Source organism: Panthera leo, chromosome A1 (genome assembly GCF_018350215.1).
Source record: "Panthera leo isolate Ple1 chromosome A1, P.leo_Ple1_pat1.1, whole genome shotgun sequence".
Taxonomy (NCBI): Eukaryota; Metazoa; Chordata; class Mammalia; order Carnivora; family Felidae; genus Panthera; species Panthera leo.
The window spans coordinates 207,250,891-207,274,385 of NC_056679.1; the positions used below are offsets into that span (position 1 = coordinate 207,250,891).

Here is a 23,495-nt window from a genome sequence, read left to right on the forward strand (position 1 = left end):
TGGAGACTCTGTGGAGGGATTGGCCTTACCTAGCCACCCTTCTGGAGTAAGAGACTGTGCTCTAGAAAGAGTAGGTACCAGTTCAGGGAAGTGGGGGCAGGACATTTATAGGATTCTTGTTCAGTGGCTTTTGCTTTTGTTTCCTTTTCTTTTCTTGTCTTTCTTTCTTTCTTTCTTTCTTTCTTTCTTTCTTCTTTCTTTCTTTCTTCTTTCTTTCTTTCTTTCCTTCTTTCTTTCTCTCTTTCTTTCTTTCATTGAATGATATAGTAATCCAAGGAGGTGTTGCAACCAGAAGAGATCCAAATAGTGAACAGAAGAAGAAAGAATTGTTCAAAGCCAGAAAAACGCTGCTGAGCTTTGGGTCTAGAGGGAGGAGGGGAAGGCTACAAGTGCCAAAATATATGCCTTAAAATCCATTACGGTAAGGGGTAAGTCCTGAAGCGGAGAGTGAAGTGGTCGGGCTTGCAGTTTAGGACACGCACGGTGCAGCGGGAGGTGGTCTTCGTCTACCAGGTGCAAGCTCCCAGAGTGCCTGGGCCCCCTGGCTGGAATTTTCAAGAGAACCAGGTCACCAGAGGCTTTCTCAGACTCTGGGGGATGCAAAGTGAAACAAGGTGCTTCACTGAGTTCATAAGTTGTTTGGAAATAAGTGACTAATCAGTGTAAAACAGGTAGCGGGAAGACCTGCTGGTTTTCCTCATCACCATTGTTTTCAATACAATTTATTGTCAAACTGGTTTCCATCCAGCACCCGGTGCTCATCCCAACAGGTGCCTTCCTCAGTGCCCGTCACCCACTTTCTCCTCATCACCATGATTCCAGGCATCGTTAGATTCAAAGTTAAATTACAAAGCTGTACGAGAATTCAACAACAAAACCAGTTGAAAATACAAAGCAGCATGTGATCAAATGTCAAATGAGAGATATGGTAAACGGATACGTCCTTTGATTTTACAAGGCAGAAAAGTAGTAAAGAAATTAGACTGGCTTGTGAAGGCTTCTTGGAAACAGGCACATGTCATGCCACGAAGTTGACGCATTCTGTTGTCTTAGTTTTACCCCAGAGACCGAACAAGAGAATGAGACACCACTTCCGATAGACTGCAGAATGAGTTCCTGGAGCGAATGGTCAGTATGTGACCCTTGCCTCAAACAAATGGTAAGTATTCATTGTCATTCCCTCGGCTGATGTCCCCAAATGGAAACTGGGTTGCCGGTATCTCCAGGAAAAGGACTGGAGGGAGGGAGCCCCCCAGCTGAATTCCAAACTGAGATGAAAAGATGGATATCTAAAGGGAAGAGTCTCATCCTGCTTGGAAATCTGAATGTGGTGGATAGTACTAAATGAGCGTCACGAGGAACCAGATTCTGCAGGAGAGACTGCCGACCCTAGAACGCCAGATGCCACTGTCACAAGCATTAGTGACTGCTTTTAGGGCTTCCATCATAAAACCATAGACTCACCTGGGAGTAGAAGGCTACAGTGCTGTGGATGCAGTTTTAGACGTTATTCCTTTTTGGCGTTAGAAATTCTAATGTTTCCAGCTGGTTTTGTGCAGTTTCGTTCAAGGAACATTGAGGCCTTTGGACAATTTAAGGGGCAAAAGTGCGTGGATGCTGTGGGAGACAGACGACTGTGTGAGCCTACTGAGCCCTGCATAGACATGGAGGAAGACTGTGGGAATGAGTTTAAATGCGGCACAGGTAATCCTTGCATCCTCCTTGCTCATTGTGGGCTTCTGTGTGCACTCATGAACAGAAAAAAAACACGTCTGCTTTGACACGCTTATGGTTGCAAGTGTGAAAGGTACGAGTAAAAGGGCCACCTATAAATGTTGTACAAAGAATTCAAAGGTATGCACATTCCCTCCCCTCTGTCATTAAAGTACACTTGATAACTTCAGGAAGAGAGGAAATTTGGCATTAGACACACAGTATCTTTTTTTTTTCTTTTTTAAATATAATTTATTGTCAAGTTAGGTAACATACAGTTTATACAGTGTGATCTTGGCTTCAGGAGTAGATTCCCATGACTCATTGCCTACACACAACACCCGGTGCTCATCCTGACAAGTGCCCTCCTGAGTGCCCATTACCCATTTTCCCCTCCCTCCCCCCTTCAACCCTCAGTTTGTTCTCTGGATTTAAGAGTCTTTTATGGTTTGCCTCCCTCTCTGTTTGAAACTATTTTCCTCTTCCCCTCCCCCATCATCCTCTGTTAAGTTTCCACATATGAGTGAAAACGTATATCTGTCTTTCTCTAGCTGACTTATTTCACTTAGCATAATACCTTCCATTTCCATCCACGTTGTTGCAAATGGCAAGATTTAGCACTATCAACAATAGCCAAATTATAGAAAGAGCCCAAATGTCCATCGACTGATGAATGGATAAAGAAGATGTGGTTTATATATACAATGGAATACTACTTGGCAATGAGAAAGAATGAAATCTTGCCACAGTGTCTTTCTTGATTTTGATTGCAGGCAGATGCATAAAGAGGCGACTTCTGTGTAATGGTGACAATGACTGCGGGGACTTTTCAGATGAAGATGATTGTGAAAGTGATCCCCGTCCTCCCTGCCGTGACAGAGTAGTGGAAGAATCCGAACTGGCCCGGACAGCAGGCTATGGGTCTGTACTTGGCTTAAATGTTTCTCTTTGAGGATGAAAGTGACCTCTATCTCCCCTGCTGTGCTGGGGTGATGGAGGTCTGAGCTAGAGAGTAGCTCATGGGTCCGCTTTCTGTTTGAATTATGCTTGAGCTTGAAAGAAGGTAAAGTGCTGAATCAGTATCTCCAGATAATTTGGATACGCTGTCCAGCCTTAGTAGGGGGTCCATAGAATCAGGATGATAGGTGATTATTTGAGTCCAACAGGAGATGAAGCACCTCATTTATGAACCTCTGGAAGGCCATAGCAATGTTAAAGTGATATGTTAACACTTGAAATTGAAATCGCCTGTGGTTGGTCTGGCAATTCAATTCAAATATTTGAATTGTCAGCAAGGCTGCCTTCCACTGGAACTTGTCCCGGATCTACACCTGGTTGTAAGTTCTCAGGAGTTTCCTGCCTTGTAGAGTTGACCCAGGAGGAATAGGGCAGAATAATCAGTTCTGATGCCTGATGGCAATGGCATTGAGACTCTGGTTCTCATTACAAGGTGAAGTTCCATCCATGTTCTACATAGGAGCTCTGGGCAGCTAACCTCAGGTGAGAAGTCTTGGACAGTTTAGAACTCAGAGTTCTGCAGAATAAGGACCATTACCCAGAGATCTGTGCCCTAGGAATTAGAAAAATGACATAAGCCCCAGGTGCTATCCTGTTCCAAATAGAGGACACCCCAGGAATGTCTACAGCATACTTTCCAATTGTGGTTCCGAGCTTTCTTCAGTGAAGGTACTTGCGGTGGATTTGTTGGCAAATTGTACTCAACAGAGACAGCTGTTCCCACATCCAGCGGTGTATTGACAGAGATGGCACATGGCTCTGTTTCGTTGCCCTGTAGTGCAATGTGTCTTATCAACCTCGTAATCCCAGTGCCTGGTTCATCATAGGCACTCATTAAATACTGGTGGGTAGATATATAGAGGAATTAATTAATTGATTGATTAATGAAAATAAGTGCTTCTAAAATACTGTCAATTGGCATCAGGTAAGATTGAGACTGGGTACCTGGAAACTCAGGTTCAGGACTCAAGTCCTGGAAATGGGGATAGGGAGAGGAAAGAAGAAGATGTGGGTGACGGTAAAAGCAAGAGGAGGAACTAAGGTATTGGTTCTCAACCAGAGGCGATTTTTTTTCCCCAGAGGACATTTAGCAATGTCTAGAAACTATTTTGCTGGTCACAACAGTGGGGTATGGGATGGAGGACCCAGGGGGTGAGGGAGCACTGCTGATATTCAGTGGGTAGAGGCCTTGGATGATGCTCACCATCCTGCAGTGCACAGGACCCACAATGTCATTGGTGCTCAGACTGAGACCTTATACCAAGGCAGGGGGCAGTTCCTAAGGTAAGACCCCCGCATCGGTTTGGCTACAAGCGGAAATGTCTTCTCTCTCTAAACCAGATGGAACTTGTGCTTGTTGAATCACAGTAAGGAAAAAAGTCCAGGAGACCAAGAGTCAGGCGCCAGATAAAACATTTCACACATCCTCTATTCACTTTATGAAATCTTGTCCTAGCAGCATTCAAGTATTGCCCACTAATACTAAGTGTCTTTGGCCTTTAGCCTAAAGGTAGGAGTCTTGAATCCAATAGTTTTTGTCTCCAGACTCAGGAGGTTATTTTAACAATTGTTAGTAAATGGTATGGGGGTTGTCTGCAACCTTATAACCAGATAACTGTATGCTCCAGTGAGTTCTGACTCTTCTTGCTGTTTTCTTCAAGGAGATACTGTGAGCCCCTGGTGAAAGTCCATTATCACTTTGTTTTGTTTTGTTGTAGATCCAGGAAACAGTTTTCTCTCTAATCTAAACAGATGGGCTTGAAGGTGGGCATTGCATATGTTATGTATTTTCTCACAAGGCAAATTTATACCCTGTCTTATAAAAGGATACAGAAATTGTAGCCCACTTAGCTGAAAAACAATCATTCATAATCTATTGGTTTTCTTTGCTCAGAGAAAAGAAAAATTTCATATAAAGCATTTGTAGGAAGTTATATGATGAGGCATTCCAGAGAGCTGGCTAGGACTCCCTAAATACATCACCACCGTATGCTTTACCACCGTAAGGGCTGATTGAAGGGAACGTCAGAGGGCTGACTGTTCGAGACCAAGAAAGAGGGTGGGGCCCCAGCTACAGGAGAAGGTTGGCTGCAGAAGTGGAAAATGAGGTTGGTCCCCATAGAATAAGTCCACCAGCATTTTTTAATTAAATTCCCTACTACCATGAACAATTACCTATAACTAATTTAGGCTTCATAAAGCCTATTACTCTCCAACAGCTTTCATTTGCATAATACTTTGAACTTCTCAGCACCTTTTTCTACGTTGTTTCTCTATAGCTTTCCATAATAATCCTGTGAGGCTGTCAGAGGAGTTATTATATTCATTTTACAGATAAAAACTGAGTGAAGCAAATAAAACCAGTTTAGTCTCTTTAGATTCTAGCAGAACTATTTAGTCTCTAGTGGAACTGAAACCCACATTTCTCTGACTTTTATAAAACTAGATTTGTTTCACCATCACCTTGGCCTTCTGTTCACATGCTCATCACCACCCACATCACCATCACTGCAAAGCCCATGAATCAACACTTTATCTTCAAAGTAAAACTAACCATAGAAAATGAAACTCCTTAGGTTGCTATTTATTACCCACATTTTTGAATTAAGAATATTGAAGAATAGTATAAATCAGTAATTAATATTTAGGAAGAGTTTCCAAAATGACATGCTTTATTAGATTTGAGATATTCTTCAATCCCATTAATGTTACATATTTATTTACGATGCATCTCCATTATTCTTCTAAGGGCCTAATGGGATATATCGAATAGAGGTAATAGGAGTAAACACCCTAGTCAGAGCAACATGCTTGTAAACTGCTTCTACACAGTCCACTCTGGAAACTCTCACTGAGACTTATCAGCAGTCATACACAGCCAGATTCTTTTACACATGAAAGTCACAAGTCATTACCTACAGTCCTTAACTTATATGTGTTTTTCATTTGAAGGACTCCCACTTAAATTCTTAATGCCAAGAGAATTCCCTTGTATCACAAATGTTTCCGCCTCTTGCCTTGTAGGCATCTGAGATTCTCCAGAAGTGTTTAGGGAAATCCCGAGCTCATCTTGCATTCATTGAAAAAATATAAATCCAAACCATCTGTAAATGATGTACAGCATGCAATGAATTACTTTTTTTTTTTTTTTTTTTTTTAATGTGCTCTAAGCATAACACCACTTCTGTGGAAGGATCTTTGTTTTCTGTTTACCTGGTAAATTGGAACTGCCTATGGTTCTAGATGCTGGCGTGAAAACAGGCACCTCTAGGTGCTGACAAAATATACATGCTTTTTTTAATTTCCCAGGCGATGACATTCCATCCATGAGAAGTTTTCATGTTTCTTGGCTGAAAAAAAAGTTGGCTCATTCTAGACTAGACTGGCCGTCTCTGTAGTAGTGGAACCAAGTCAAGTTTTGAAACATTTCTTCCTTAGTTGTGCTTTAGACTGTGGATCAGCTTCATTGTAACTTTCCAGATGGATGCAGCCAACTAGTCAATTTGCTGTTCTGTAAAACAAAACCTACAAAGTGGGGTATGCGTACCATGGGGTGCAAAAAAAGAATTTCTAAGGGGCAGGTAAGTTTTAACATAGTAGTTTCCTCAACTATTAGTGGCTTAACTACTCTATTGGACTGACAGGAAATCTTCGATTCCATTCATATATATTGTTCATAAACTTGATAAGCTTAACAACTCCGTGGCATTCAGGTTATCAAACCCATTCTCCCCTTTCATCTCCCTTTTTAAAATCACTGAGCTTTCACTTTCCAAAAGGAGAATACACCCCTTACCCATCTAAATTTTACCATGTGGAAGAACCGAGAAATGTCTCCAAATATTGCTGCTCAGTTGGGCTCCAACGCCTTGTTAGTCAACTGGTCTCTCACTCTTTTTATCAACAACACTGAAAGATATTCTAATCAATTTTCAGAAAATGGGCTATGAAAATAATTTTTAATGAAAAACTAGTCTGTGACCTTTTTTTGGCGTACATCTCAGAAGATCAAAGAATCAAGTGACATTGCCATGGCAAAATTCCTTCTATTCTTATCTACTTATGTACATGAGTAAAGTTTCTCAGCATTCACATCTATAAAAATAGAAAGTAGGAATACAGTTGATCATGAATCTCGTCTTTTTCTAGCAATAAGTAAGATTCACCCACAAGGGCAGGAACTCATCAATTAATTTAAAAAGAAGTCCCATTCATTTCACTGAGACACCATTCCCCCCCCCAATTACTTATGTTTATTTATTACTTTAAAATTTTTAATACTTATATATACTGATAATAATAATAACAACTCAATCCAGAGGAACTTTTAATTACTTAAACCTTATGGTCAAAAGGTATCTTGAAATTTTAGAAATTTCACTTAATATCTTTTTAGTACAGAAAAGTATAAAAAAGTAATCAATTAAAATTTCCAAGATATCTGTACTGCAAAGGAAACAATCAACAAAACTAAAAGGCAACTGATGGAATGGGAAAAGGTATTTGCAAATGACATATCAGACAAAGGGCTAGTATCCAAAATCTATAAAGAACTCACCAAACTCCACACCTGAAAAACAAATAATCCAGTGAAGAAATGGGCAGAACACATGAATGGACACTTTTCTAAAGAAGACATCCAGATGGCCAACAGGCACATGAAAAGATGCTCAACGTCACTCCTCATCACGGAAATACAAATCAAAACAACACTGAGATACCACCTCACAGCAGTCAGAGTGGCTAAAATGAACACATCAGGAGACTATAGATGCTGGCGAGGATGTGGAGAAACGGGAACCCTCTTGCACTGTTGGTGGGAACGCAAACTGGTGCAGCCGCTCTGGAAAACAGTGTGGAGGTTCCTCAAAAAATTAAAAATAGATCTACCCTATGACCCAGCAATAGCACTACTAGGAATTTACCCAAGGGATACAAGAGTGCTGATGCATAGAGGCACTTGTACCCCAATATTTATAACAGCACTTTCAACAATAGCCAAATTATGGAAAGAGCCTAAATGTTCATCAACGGACGAAGGATAAAGAAGATATGGTTTATATATACAATGGAATACTACTTGGCAATGAGAAAGAATGAAATCTGGCCATTTGTAGCAACGTGGACGGAACTGGAGAGTGTTGTGCTAAGTGAAATAAGTCATACAGAGAAAGACATACCATATGTTTTCACTCATATGTGGATCCTGAGAAACTTAACAGAAGACCATGGGGGAGGGGAAGGGGAAAAAAAAGTTACAGAGAGGGAAGGAGGCAAACCTTAAGAGACTCTTAAATACTGAGAATAAACTGAGGGTTGATGGGTGGGGGGAGGGGAAAGTGGGTGATGGGCACTGAGGAGGGCACCTTTTGGGATGAGCACCGGGTGTTGTATGGAAACCAATTTGACAATAAATTATATAAATTAAAAAAAAATTCCAAGCTAAAATAACCTCACATTAGATGAAAATTCTGTGGAATTGGAATAGAAATATGGATTCAAGAATAAAAAGGGGTAAGTGCATATGAACAATCTTTGTATCTTTCACTCATTTTGTAGTGAACCTAAAACTTCTCTGAAAAATAAATTGTCTTTTAAAAAAAAAGGAATCAAAAAGAATACCATAAACTGTCTAGTTGCTAAAGATATATAAACATTGCAGTGATTTGATACCCACCCAATACTATGGCATTTCATTGGATTTATTTTAAAAAGAGGCAAAATAATTGTATTTTAAGGTGTAAATAAATATTTGTAGCCTGCTGAGAAATTATACCCTTTGCAACTACTTAAATTTAAGATGAAAAACTTTTTAAGTTTTTTTTTTTTATGTTTTGCTTATTTTTGAGAGAGAGAGAAACAGAGAGAAAGACAGAGCATGAGCAGGGGAGGGCAGAGAGAGAGAAGGAGACAGAATATGAAGCAGGCTCCAGGCTCTGAGCTTTCAGCACAGAGCCTGATGCAGGGCTTGAACTCACCAGCCATGAGATCGTGACCTGAGCCGAAGTCGGATGTTCAACCGACTGAGCCACCTGGGCACCCCAAGATGAAAAATTTTATATGTCAAACTAAAATTGTGCAGGCAGGCTGAGTTGGACATCATCTTTTATAGAGTAAACGAGCAGAAAATCTGGACACTTCTACGTGAAGTCATGCCATACACATTTCCACCTCCATGCTTTTATGCACACCATTCCTCCTGCCCTTGCATCCCCATCCTTCAAAACCCAAGTCAAATCCTACTTCTTCTAAAACTCTATTTATGACCCTGAAATGGGGTTTCTTCCTGTCGGGAACCTGTGTAGCACTTACCTGTGCTGCTCATTTGGCACATGTGTATTTGTCTTTGGATTATTTTGTTTTAAAGTTTATTTACTTATTTTGAGAAATCACACACAAGCGGGGTAGGGGCAGAGAGTGAGAGAGATCGAATCCCAAAAGTTTGGGTCGTGGTCTAGAAAATGGAAGAATTTCTGCTTTTGTGTCAAACTCAGTTACAACTGTGCAGATCAAACCTCCGTCTTGGCCTCCTTGGTCTAGAACCCCATATTCCAGAGGCAGTCTAGATAGCAATGACTGTTCCTCCAATAAACAGAAGTGTTCTTCTTAGAGAATGCTTCTTGTTCATACGTTGCTTTGAGCCCTACAACTCAAACTTAACTTCTTTTAAGTTAAATAAGGTTTCTATTTCTGAATTGAACCTTTCCAAATAAAAATATTTTGCTGGGAGGAAAAAGTAGAACTTTTGAGAATGCCTTGTCAGGATGCTGAAATTTTTGTGTTTCCCTTTGGAAAATATAATACAGATGATATAAGCCTGGAGGGAATGAGGTTCTTGACAAGCAGTGAGGCAGATGGAGGAAAAAGCTTAAGTTTAAAGAGCATGGGGAGAGAAAGAGCCCCAATGTTGATTCGTAGATTAAAAATTACATGCATATGTTATACCGCCCCCCTGAGATGCTCTGTTCTCAAATAATTTAAATAGGTGGTATTACAGAGTTGGCTCTTAGTTCACTAAGGGAAGTTAGCTGAGAGTTACAACACTGGGGTTAAGACTCTAGGAGCCAGATGGTCCCTTGCTCCCTACTTACTGCATATCTTTCATTGTAGTCTCCGCAGTGCCGAGGTTGCCTGGAAGTTTATAAGGTCTTCCTAAGGTGTGCCTCCTGCCAGAGATGTAAAGCAGAAGTGAGCAGGCTCTTGCTTCTGTTCCTGATTATATCACGCATGTGTTGGGGGCGGGGGGCTGAGCCAAAGCTCTCTCTTTCCCCAGCTACAGAGGACTGCCTTGCATTAGCTCCTGGTATCGCCATACCTAATGCTACTCTGTTCATTCTCAGCATCAACATCTTAGGGATGGATCCCCTAAACACACCTTTTGACAATGAGTTCTACAATGGATTCTGTGACCGGGTTCGGGATGGAAATACCTTGGTCTACTACCGCAGGCCCTGGAACGTGGCTTCTCTGGCCTATGAAGTAAGTCTCAGAAGCGACCACATTGCCCAACTTTTAGCTGAAAAGCCACTTCAATAAGTTTAACACTAAATAATTTGAAAAGTCCAGTGGAATAAGAATTTGATGTGAATATAAGACTGACTTAAAGAAAAAGGGGTGTGGCTTCAATCTCTTTTGAAAACACACGGTGGTCTACAGCCAATCCTCAGTAATGTGCACATAGCAATAGAGTTTTGGCAAATACCTAGACCCCATAAAGAGAATCATCTAAGATCCTGATAAAACTAAAAATTAAATTAATGCTGATTTAAGTACTGAGTACACTGCTTGCATGCTATTCAAGACCATTTTTTTGCTAGCATACCAGTGAAAACCCATCTTTATATTCCCCTTGGTAAAGCCTGCTTGACTAATGTGAATGGCTCTTTTCACTAACCTCACACCTCTCTAGCGCCTGTAAAGCTATTTCTTAAAATGACTTTTACTCTACACAATGCCACCCCAAACGTAATCATCTTCCTAAAAGTCACCTAAATTCTCTAGAACCATGACAAACTGGACCGGTCCATTTAAAAGATTAGTATTTATCTGGGGCACCTGGATGGCTCAGTCGGTTGAGCATCCAACTTCGGCTCAGGTCATGATCTCGCAGTCTGTGAGTTCGAGCCCGGCGTCGGGCTCTGTGCTGACAGCTCAGAGCCTGGAGCCTGCTTCTGGATTCTGTGTCTCCCTCTCTCTCTGCCCCTCCCCCGCCCATGCTCTGTCTCTGTCTCTGTCTCTCTCTCTCTCTCTCTCTGTCAAAAATAAATAAACATTAAAATTTTTTTAAAATAAAGATTAGTATTTATCACCTTTAGAGAGACTTGATCTAAGCAAGATATAATAAAGAACAATAATTGGCTTATTCTGAACCAGAAGCGACAACAATTTGTTTTCTTGAATGGTCTCATGGATGACCCATAAAGTTTGCTTTATTCAGTTTTCACAGAGTCCTTTATTACTATTGTTACTCACAATGGTTTCAAAAACACATACACTTTTAAATGAATACAGTTGGTATTTCTATTATTTTTGACAATGTTGTAAAACAATACCTACCCATTGTAACCTGAAGTGATCATGCTTTCCCATAAATACTAAAGAGTTTAAAGTCTGAACTATTTGGAGGGCATTTTTTTTCATATGCAGCCACATCACCCTATATTTTTGTACCTGTAAGTCCAGAATGGAATCGATTTCCCCCCAAATTTCAGGGAACATGTTGGATTATTGATCTTTCCCCGTCGATGCCAGATTTACCCTCTTTAAGCACATTTTTTGAGGGGAAGATGATCTTTCTAAAGAGTATTACAAATGTTCCACTTTCTTAAAAAAAAAGAACATACCAAAGATAAGGTGACCTTTGTCATTGCTGATGGAAGAAGGGCTTGTTGTCTTACTTAATTTTGTTTCTCATCTGCATCACAGTTTTCCTGTCGTCACTGTGACCAGCCTCTTGGCTCCTCTATAGGTAGGAATGGCTGCAAGTGACACAAGATGGTGAGGGCTGGGGCATTGCGTGGGACTGACCCTGAAGCTACATTCGGAGAGCAAATACAGTGTTTTCTCTTATTTGCAACCCTGGAAACAGAGGGGCTTCTGCACTCAGAGTAGTTTGGATTTTACAGAGGAGATGTGTTGCTTACCCTATAGATTACTTACACCCCCAGGGGAGCTGGGAGTAGCGTCCCATAACCAAACGCATTGCATGTGGACCTGGATTTTTAGTCGGTGTCAACTGATAGGAGTGCTGATGAAGTTGGCTGGGAGTTTGCTAACGTCCCCAAATCACCTTCTTGGCGCTACAACTGCTGGTGCTCCCCCCACTCTAATCTGTTGTAGGCTTGGGAAATAGCCAAATTTGTTTCTGCCATACAGAAAAGAACCTAAGTGGAAATCTCTATTTTGACTTCTTAGAATTTCTTTTTGCACTTTCTAACATTCAATGTAATACTTTACCTCTTTTTTCATGCATATTATTACAGTAACTGAAGACAAAGAATGCATTTTTATTTTATTTTGTTTTGTTTCATTTTATTTTATTTAAATTCAAGTTAGTTAACATATAGTATAATAATGGTTTCAGAGAATAATTTAGTGATTCACCACCTGCATATAACACCCAGTGCTCATCCCAACAAGTGCCTTCCTTAATGCCCATCACCCAATTAGCCATCCCCCCACTCAACGTCCATCTAGCAGCCCTTAGTTTGTTCTCAGTATTGAAGAGTCTCTCGTGGTTTGCCTCCCTCTCTGTTTTTATTTTATTTTTGCCTCTCTTCCCCTATGTTTATCTGTTTTGTGTCTTAAATTCCACATATGAGTGAAATCATATATTTGTCTTTCTCTGAATGGCTTATTTCACTTAGCATAATACATTCTAATTCCATCACATTGTTGCAAATGGCAAGATTCATTCTTTTTGATTGCCAAGTAATATTCCATTGTGTATATATGTGTGTGTGTGTATATATGTGTGTGTGTGTGTGTGTGTGTGGTGTGTGTGTGTATATATATATATATATATATATATATATCCCATCTGAAGGCAAAGAATTCATTTTATACTTCTTTATATCCTATTATACTAATACCCAACTCAATATATGTATATGGAATATGCTCAACAAATTTTTATTGGATGAATTCATTTGTTTAAATCCTATTTTATTATTCATTGACAATAACTTACTGCCTTTTATTTTTTTTGAAAGAACTTTACTGGCCTATCATGATATGAAGAATATTTCTTAATAAAGTCATCTTTTCCTGATAACTTCACACTCTCTCAGTGCCTCTTATCTCAAATGTGGCTCTGGTTCTAGAACACACTGCATAGGTTGGAATCCCAATTCTGCCCCTAAGCAGTGGTGAGATCTCAGGCATATTATTTATCCTCATCATGCCTCAGTTTACTCATCTTTAGAATAGAAATAATGATACCTACCTTGTAAAGATAAATGAATCTAAAACACTCAGGAAATTAGTGGCACATAGCAAACACTCAATAAATATTTGTATTACTCTTTCTTAAGAATATAGTTAGTAAAAGGCTTAGCTACAATTAAGTGTGTAATTAACAGTCACATTACATGTCAAGGTTTATTGGCTACTTTGTAAGTCAGAAGTAATGGCTAAGAACCACTGAAGCCCGCAGTTGTGGGGAAAAAGCAGTGATGGTTACATGCACGAATCGGTTCCTTTTCACTTGTTTTCCTCTGGTCCTCTCCACTTTTGTTGTTGAAAGTCATGATTTGTAAATCAGGTTTCAGGTTTTCATTACAATTTTCTTTAAACTGGATCACCATAAGTATGTAAGATTTATGAGATCAACAAAGAATTGTAAAATGCACTTGGATTATAATCATCTTTTCCTGCCCAAATCCTGCCAAAACCCTGGGTGACTTATATCCTGTGGCTGCCAATAACTTCTTGTTGCCTCTTAACATCCTGTATCTATTCTACGACAGCTACTCACATCTGGATCCACATCCTTAACCTGTGTTCACCAAAACAGTGCTGTCTCTGAAAAATCTGAACATCAGGAAATCAAACATTTAACTCTTTGCCTCACTGCAACTGACCAGTCTCTCTGCTCTCACACTTGTTTAGACCACAGACCTACTCTTGGGCCCCATGGAGACCCAGTTCTTTGGCATCTATTTTCCTCCCAGATGATCTTACATAACAAATAAACTCACCATGGGTGTAAGGTATGGAGACAGACAGACAAAAGTGACACACAACCCCCCCCCCCCCCCACTGGATGATGATAGGCCACCAGAAAAGATGTGGGAAGTCAGGGAAGGGGGAGTCTGCCAAAGAAAGAGTCAAAGTCAATTCCAAGAACAAGATAATGATTTGAGTGTTGATAATTTTGAGTGTGAGGTTCTGTGTGACGTCTAGGTGAAGTTGTCCTGCAAAGAGTAGATTATACAAACATGAGCAGAGACAGAACAATCTGAATTGGAGGCAGAAATTTAGGAATCATCAGCATACAGATGATCATTAAAAGCTTGAGAGTGCTTGAGATCCTCCAGGAAGCATACAATGAGAGAACAAAGAACATAGGAATGAGGTCCTAGAGCACAGCTAACATTTAAGACACAGGCAGGGAAAATGATCTCTCGAAGACACTGGCTAAATTTCAAATTACCCCCAAATTTAGTAGCTAAACAATTAGGCTGAGGGCGGCTCCTGAGATTGCAGTCAGTCTCTTCTTTCTAGGTCCTTCTCTCAATTAGTGAGAGATAGCATTAGTAATAATAATAGATAATAGATGGTTTTATTATCTATCTGCACAAAGTCTCAGTGGCCTCTTTAACAGTTTTATCTCTTTACCTTCTATTTCCAGTCACTCTCCCACCTCTCCCTTTCAATTTGAACTCTGAAATATTTATTGGTTGTATTCTATCTCTTCCACTCCCAGTGCCAGAAGTAATGTTTCTTTCTTTTCAAGAAGTATCAGCTGGATAAACCTTTATATAGGAGAGCTTTAACTGACCTTTATAATGTGCATGGCCTTCTGGAACACCCTTTGCCCCTCTTTGTAATTTCAGCTTCTCCACATCTGTTTATTTTGGTTTTCATAAAGAAACTTGCGGGGCACCTGGGTGGCTCAGTCAGTTAAGTGTCCAACTCTTGATTTCAGCTCGGGTCATGAACTCCTAGTTTGTGAGAACAAGCCCCGCCCTGGGCTCTGTGCTGACAGCACAGAGTCTGCTTGGGATTCTCTCTCTCTGCTGCCTCTCCCCCACTTGCATGCATGCTCTTGCTCTCAAAAGAAATAAATAAACATTAAATAAGAAAGAAAGAACCTTGCTTCTATCCTTGCATCATCCTGCTTTCTATAATCTTGCCTCTTGGCCTCTCCTTAAAGATTTTTGCTCTTTCTTCATGATGAGTCCCAATATTGGTCCATCTCTGAATGCCTGGCATTGAGCTCAGACTTCTTTTTGGATGAATGGATATTTTCTTTGCCTTTTTCAACCCAGCTTTTGTCTCTGTGCTTTCTAGAGTGACCTCACCTTCACTGTTTCAGACTCACTACTGTCATCCTGGCATAGTGAGACAGGATTGCTCAACAGCACCCTAACACCCTAAGGCTAATATTCTCTTACACCTACAAGCAATCCTCCACACTGCTAAACTGATCTCTGCCAGTGCCACTTTCTTTCTAGCCATGTCAGGAATAAGTGCGGGTGCCTACAGATTACACCACTCCTATCTTGCAGCCAATTAGAACACAGTAGCTAAGAAGAGCTCAGTCTTCCAGGAGAGTTAGGGAGTAGTTTCCTGGTGCCATTTTGCTCGGCTTTGCCACTTCCCAGCATTGAAGACTGAGTAGAATTGTCTTCAGTTGCTTCTGTTAGAATAGATTGTCAAGTTTTAACAGGATAAAGATCAACAACAAGGAAGCCATGGCCTACTATCAGGAAGGTCAGAGGCCTATCCTGGCAGTACTCCAGATGGAGCTGGATAAAACCAGACAGGCCTAAAATGGCAGGTACCATGACAGGAAACCCCTGACCAAATTAGGGAGAAAAAGCACAAGGCCCTGCTTCTGGCCATATTCTGCCCCTTAGTTAATAACCATCAATAAAAGATAGAAACCCAACCCCCAGGGTGCATCTCTCTCTCTCTGTCTCTCTCTCTCTCTCTCACCTAATCACCTATATAAAGAATGTATCTTTTACTTTAATAAACTTTTCCATTTATGTCGCTCATCCACTGTGTTGAGTGTCTGTCCTCAATTTCTTTCTTAGGTCAAGACCAACAAGTCACCCTGTGTTGAGTGTCTGTCCTCAATTTCTTTCTTAGGTCAAGACCAACAAGTCACCTTCCCTGACTCCCTCCAGATGGGCTGGGTCAAGGCCTGAGGGCCCGGGGTCTCCCCAGCTCACCCAACAATACTTCCACTAGCCTTAGATCTCAAGGCAACAAAAATCCTATTCATGTTTCAAAGGCTAAGTTCAAGGCAACCTTTTCTGTGAGTCTTTTCTTTATTTTACTAGTCAGAATTTGTCAAGCCCTCTTTGGCAGTGTAGCATAAGAATTAACAGCTTGGCCCTGGAATCAGACTTTCTGGGTTTCAATTCTAGATGGACCACTTCCTAGCTGTGTGACCTTGGACAAATTTCTTTCTTTTTTTTAATGTTTTTATTTATTTTTGAGACAGAGAGAGACAGAGGATGAGCAGGGGAGGGGCAGAGAGAGAGTGAGACACAGAATCTGAAGCAGGCTCCAGGCTCTGAGCTGTCAGCACAGAGCCTGACGCGGGGCTCAAACTCACAGGCTGTGAGATCGTGACCTGAGCTAAAGTCAGATGCTTAACCGACTGAGCCACCCAGGCGCCCCTGGACAAATTTAACCTGCGTTTTCTTATTGGTAAAATGGGGAAGATTACAGAAATTATCTTAAAGATAAGAAATTAAATGTCTAATCCCACATAAACCACTTTTAACAGCCTCTGGCACAGAGTAAGCACTCAATAAATATTCACTATTATGGTTAGCAACATTGGACCTGCATATTAAATTTAATACATTTTTGTTAGTATCTACTACGTGACAGACACTTTACCAAGTCATGAGGCGATAGTGGTGTGTGGATAAGATAGACATGTTTCCAGACTTTTTGGAACTTACCATCTGAAAGTCTATTAAATAAGCAATCATAAAAGAAAAGGTCTTTCATTTTGTTTTACTTTAAAAGACATGACAGCTTATAGAAAATGGATTTGCTAGTCTGTGAGATTAGGAAAGACCCCTCCCCACTGAAGAAGGGATGTTTAAGATAAGATTTGAAATAGGAGTGGGAATTAACCAGGTCAAGCTGTATAGCGTGTGTATGTGAGAGAACGTGTATGTGTTTGGTTTATGGGAGGATGGGGAGGGGGAAAAGATGTCAGAGAACATTCTAGAAAGTAAAAGCAGCATAAATGGGCCCTTTGGTAGCAGGAAGCATAGGCTATGGAAATAGAAAAGTGTCTAAAGGGCTGGAGTACCCTCAGGGAGAGATTAACTTGGAGTAAGTCTAGTTTAGACTACCTCTTAAAGGCAGTGGGAAGACTGAAAATTTTTAAGCAGGGAAGTGACATGGTTAAGTTACTTTCCCCCTTTATATTGAGCACTTTCCCCAGGATCCCTTGATTTAATGAAAACTGTACACATTTTAGTCATTTCCATTAGATGGTAACTTTAGTTTCCCCGTCTGAGTCCATTCACGTCGGTATGACAAAATACCACAAACAGAGTAGCTTAGAAAAAGCAGAAAGTTATTTCTCACAGTTCTGGAGATGAGAATATCAGAAGTTCTGGAAGTCCAAGATCAGAGTGCTAATCTGGTTGAGTTAAGGTCCTCTATTAGGCTACAAACTTTTCACATCCTCACATCCTGGAAGGAGCTGGGGAGCTCTTTGGGCTCATGGGTATGAAAGCAGTAATCTCATTTGTGAAAGCCCCTCCCAAAGGCCACACCTCCTACCATCACATCGGGCACTGGGATTTTAACATATGCTATGAAACATAAAGTTTCAGACGATAGCATTCCCTGTGCGGAACAGTCCCCCAGTATATGCTAGGGAATCTGGTCCCAGCCACTGACTGAAGACATGGGCGTCTCTTTCTCACACTGGAGCGACAGCCTATCGCAGAGGACCTCTGGAAAGAGAGGTTAATCACTGAGACCAGCAACCCTCCCACTCATATCTGACAATTGCCAAGTTGGCTAAGAATTTTTTAATTGAAAGTTTTAATTTTTAACTAGGTTGTTCAGTTCAGGGTATTTTTTTTCCATGCAAAAAAAAAAAAATGAATATGGTATAAAAAAAATGTGAAAAAGTCTGAACATCACAAAAGATTATTCAAGGAAATATAAGCCTGCTACCACTCAAGATTTCCAGATTTCCATTCCACAGTTCCCCTTCTCAAGGGCAAACACTCTCTGCTTTGTCTATTTTTCCAGTAATTTCCTATGCACGTAAAAGCCTTTTTTTGCTTGCTTGTTTTCCCTTATTTATTTATTTATTTACTTACTTACTTACTTACTTTTTAACAGACAGTAGAAGTGTAAAGGTTAAGAGACAATGCAGAACTTAACCTTCCTGCTTAAATTAATCAACATGCAGAAACTATTCAAAACCGAGCTGGCCCAGAAGCCTTCCTGGTCAGGATTAGCTTTATCATTTCTTTCTTCCTTTCTTTTTTTTACACAAATGAAAGTATATTGCACATCTGTTACACAAATTGTTCTGTAATTATTAACATATTTAACATCTGAAAGTTTCGTTGTGTTCTCAGCCCTTCCTATGCGGTGTCTCATTGTATTATCTCATAACACCCTTTGGGCTCCCTCTGGTGAGTCTCTCTATTTCGCGGAAGGAATCTGACACACAAGAGAAGTTACTGTGTCCTGTTCTCAAGAGTCATGGAGCCCGTACTGGAGTCCAGCCATGTCGCTTCAGTGCTTCACTCTTAACTCCTTTGCTCAAATACCTTTCAAATCATTGCTTGATTTTTATTTTATTCCATGCTTATTTAGGGTGGTTTTCTGTATGTTGTTTTTAACATCTCGTGATTCTCTTTTAGACCAAAGCCGATAAAAACTTCAGAACTGAATATTATGAAGAACAGATGCAAGCATTCAAACAAATTGTCCAAGAGAGGACATCGAATTTTAACGCAGATATAAATTTAAAATTCACACCTACGGAAGCAATTGAACAGTCCAAAAGTAAACTTCAAGAAACTTCTGACAATAAAGCACCCCTAGGTATTACAAATGCTGAGGCTAAACTTCGATTTGGGTATTCCAAAAATGAAACTTACCAACTGTTTTTGACACATTCTTCAAAGAAGGTAAGTTCAAACACTTAAACAGAGAATATGATGGGATATTTTTCAAAATAACCAAACCCCTTCTTCATGTTTTTTAATTTTTTTTTAATGTTTATTTATTCTCGAGAGTGAGAAGAGACAGAGCATGAGTGGAGGATGGACAGAGAGAGAGGGAGACAAAGAATCTGTAGCAGGTTCCAGCCTCAGAGCTGTCAGCATAGACCCCGATGCAGGGCTCGAACTCAGGAACTGCAAGATCACCACCTGAGCCGAAGTCGGATGCCCAGCCAACTGAGCCACCCAGGCATCCCCCTCTTTTATTTATTTATTTATTTTTTAAGATATGGGTTTAAAATTTTTTTTTCTTTATTTGTAAAGTTTATTTTTATTTTGAGAGAGAGAGAGAGAGAGAGAGGAGGGAAAGGACAGAGAGAGAGAGAGAGAGAATCCCAGGCAGGCTCCACGCTGACACTGATGTAGGGCTCGAACTCACAAACCATGAGATCATGACTTGAATCCAAACCAAGAGTCAGTGCTTAACAGATGAAGCCATGCAGGCACTCCCCCAAAACTGTTTCTTTTAAGTGTTTGGAGCACATAGAGCTCATTGGAAAGAGAGAGAAAAAAGAGAGAGAGGTAGTAATAGTCAACAAATCCTCAAATATGTAGCTAGAAGGTCAGGAAGAAGAATGCAGACTGGAGAAGAACTTGACAGGATCTGTAGTAGTATACGGGGGTGAGATGTTTGGTGGTGACGAACAGAGAACAAGCGTATTTAGAATTCAGAGCATACCTTTGGACTGAGATTGTGGTAATAGACTGTTCAATTTATGCTATCTTCAGAATTACAATGAAGAATCATACTGAGGAATTTTGGTAATTTACTGCAATGCCCTACACTGATGGCTATGTACTTACTATGAAGTGTCTCTAAAGTAATGATGCCATGAAATTATACACGTAGCATATGAAACTTGTCTGCTTCCTCTGTAATCACACCTTTAGTTTGAAGCTTTGCAAATGTGTTTGTTTTTTAATATTTAATCCCAATTTAGAATTTTGTTTCATCCCCTTTGAAATAAATATAGAATATACTTTCTGTAATCAGTATGATGCTGGTAAAATGTTCCTTCTTCATTTTCTGATAACACAGTCACTTATTTAGATACCCGCTCCTCCTTTAAAAAATAATAATAATTCACTCTTAGTGCTTTGCTCAATCATTATAATTGTTTTGTATGGGTCTGTACATTGTCTCTATATTAACATGCATACCCATCCAAAGTATGTAGTTGGAAAATCCTTTAAGTCATGCAGAAAATATTTAATGTGGATTTCCTACATGGCCAGGCACTGTTCCAGGTACTTAGGATACATTTGTGAACCAAACTGGAAAAGATTCCGGTCCTCATGGAACTGAAAGTTCATCACAGAGAGATAGATAAAACAAACATAAGCACAAAATAGCAAACCACATAGTATTTAGAAAGTGTTAAGTGCTATGGAATAAAGTGAAAAGTAGAGTAACAGAAGGGAAATCAGGAGTGCTGGGAAAATGGCAGTATTAAAAAGAAAGCTCAAGGAAATCTGAGTGAAGATTTGAAGGAGAGGAAATAACCAAATAGTCATATTTGGGATGATGCACCTGGCAAAAGGAACTGTTAGAGTCGAGCCTGTCAGGTGGGAGCATATCTGTCCATTGGCCCAGAGTGAACCAGAAGGAGAATAAGTTAGAAAGGTTACCCTGAACCAGGTCATGAAATTTAGCTTTTTCTCTGAGTGGTATGGGAAGTCACTAGAATTATTTTTTAATAGAAGATTGACATACTCTAATATAATTTAAATGATAAGAAATATGAGAGTTAAGAGCAAAAGCAAGATTTTTTGAAAGCTATTGTAAGAATCCAGGTGAGTGATGATGGACACAAGTGTAGAGTCAAGCATGACTCTAAGGTTTTTCACCTGAGCAACTGGAAAGATGAAGTTGCTACCAAACGAGATAGATGGGGCACCTGGGTGGCTCAGTCAGTTAAGTGTCCCATTCTTGATTTGGCTCTGGTCATGATCTTATGGTTTGTGAGATCAAGCTCCATGTTGGGCTCTGTGCTGACAGCATGGAGCCTGCTTGGAATTTTCTCTCTCTCTCAAAATAAATGACTACACACTTTGTAAAAAAAAGAGAGAGAGAGAGAGAGAGAGAGAAAGAGAGAGAGAGAAGATCCAACACTAAACTCAAGGAACATCAATAGAAAGAGGAAGAAGCAGCAGAGGACAGCAGGATGTGGCAGGTATAATGCCCTAGAACCTCACTACTCAAAGTGTGGTCCATGGGTCAACAACATCAGCACCACTGGGAAGCTGGAACCTCAGCCTCTAAGCCAGACCTGCTGAATCAGAATTGTATTTTAACAAGATTCTACAGGTGATGTGTTCACACTTTACAGCTTGAGAAGAACTGCCCTAGGAGATAAGAAAAGAAACTATCAAAGAGAAAGGAGTAATGAGCTGTGCCAAATGTGCTAATATGTCAAAGAAGAGGGACTAAGAAGTAATTGCTACCGGCTTTATCACTGTGAAGGTCACTGGTGACCTTGACAAGAGAAGTTTTGTTGAAGTAGTGAGGAGAGCTGAATGACTGGATTAGATTTAAGAGAAAATGGGGAGAGAGGAATTGAAAACAGCCAGTACAGAGAGTTTTTTAAATGAATTTCGCTTCTAATAAGGACAAAGAAATGGGTAGCAAATCATTAGACAAGTGAGGTCAAGAGGTTTTGACACAGAAGGAACAACTTTATGTTTGGATGGAAATGATCTAATATCTACCTCTAAAATAAGTGGGGCCAAAGAACATAACGTCTTTCTGACAAGTTATACTCCTAATTTAGCAACAACGAAAAGGAATCCAAGTATGTTTTGTGCATCCTTGAGACTCCACTGAGAATTATGATGGAGGTCATCAGGAGAACTCATATGATTTATTGTATATGGAGTAAGTTTCTTTAAGATTTTTGTTGAAGACTGAATCACCGACCATCACATGGAGTGAAGTTATACACTGTGAACAACTGTGCTTCCAGAACACAGAAAGTTTGGTGTGATGTTCATATATACCAAGATATACTTTTAAAAACTAATAATATGCTTTAAAACTCTATGCAATCAACATGTGTCAACCACTACTCTAGAAGAACCTTGAACGAACCATCTACAAAACCATAGGTGTCAATTATAGTTTAGTTTTGGCTGGGACAGTCTATGGTTTTCTCTTGGAAATTTAAGCCATCATCTCTGGGAATGATTAACTGTTCACCTATTTAGGTCTTAAAATATTGTCCACCTTATTATTACCAAAAATTGAGTGGGGGTCTGGGTGACTCAGTAAGTTAAGCGTCTGACTCTTGATTTCTGCCCAGGTCATGGTAGCATCGTTCATGATATCAAGCCCTGTGTTGGGCTCTATGTTGACAGCGTGGAGCCTACTTGAGATTCTCTCCCTCTCTGTCTCTGTCTCTCTCTCTCTCTCTCTCTCTCTCTCTCAGAATAAATAAATAAATAAACTTAAAAAAAATTGAAAGTACGTAGTAGAAGGAGCAGGGAGACCTGAAGCCTACATTTATAGGACCAATCACTGCACAGTCTATTTTTGTGATTTGGGGCAAATAACTTGATACCTTTGGATCAGACTTTCTTGGTCTGCAAAATGAGATTGGGCTGCATACATAATGTCTACTTTTTCTTTCATTGCCAACATTCTAAAATCAACTTAATGAGGTATAATTTATAAGCAAAAACACACAAATATTTTAAGCCTATAGCTCCATGAGTTTTGACTATTGTAGGTATCCATCCGTGTAACCACCTCCTCATACAAGATATAGAACGTTTCCACCACCTCAAGAAAATTCCGTCATGCCCTTTTTCAGCCACTCCCTTACTGCCTGAGAGGCAAGCTCTCCAGATTTCTCTGACTGTAGCTTAATTTCACCTGTTCTAGAACTTCATATGAGTGAAATCACATAGTACATACTCTTTTGTGCTTGACTTTTTTCATTCAGAGTACTATTTTTAAGATTTGTTTATATTATTGCATGTATCAGTAGTTTCTTCCTTTTTTATTGCTAACTGGTATTCCTTTGTGTGAACATACCACAATTTGTTTATCAATCTTCTGTTGGTGGACATTTGAGTTGTTTCCAGTTTTAAGCTATTCTGACTAAAGCTGCTATGAAAGTCTTGTATGGATCTTTTTGTGGGCTATTTTCTCATTGACCGTAGGTCAATATGTAGAAGTGAAATTGCTGGCCATAGGGTAAATGTGTGTTTACTTTTATAAGAAACTGCTAGGCAGTTCTCCAGGGGGATTAGACCATTCTACATTCCCACCGGCAGTGTTTGAGAGCCCCCGTGCTGCACACTTTCATCAACAGTTGG

The 23,495-nt window shown here is 40.0% G+C and overlaps 1 protein-coding gene across 1 annotated transcript in view; it reads left to right on the plus strand.

Moving 5' to 3' along the window:
• The window catches only part of C9 (complement C9), a 53,506-nt gene that overhangs the window by 13,153 nt on the left and 16,858 nt on the right, over positions 1-23,495 (plus strand). The window contains exons 2-6 of the mRNA XM_042907946.1: positions 1,054-1,159; positions 1,560-1,704; positions 2,487-2,634; positions 10,071-10,209; positions 18,816-19,085. Of these exons, the coding sequence (XP_042763880.1) occupies positions 1,054-1,159; positions 1,560-1,704; positions 2,487-2,634; positions 10,071-10,209; positions 18,816-19,085 (808 nt within the window). The remainder of the gene's footprint in view (positions 1-1,053; positions 1,160-1,559; positions 1,705-2,486; positions 2,635-10,070; positions 10,210-18,815; positions 19,086-23,495) is intronic.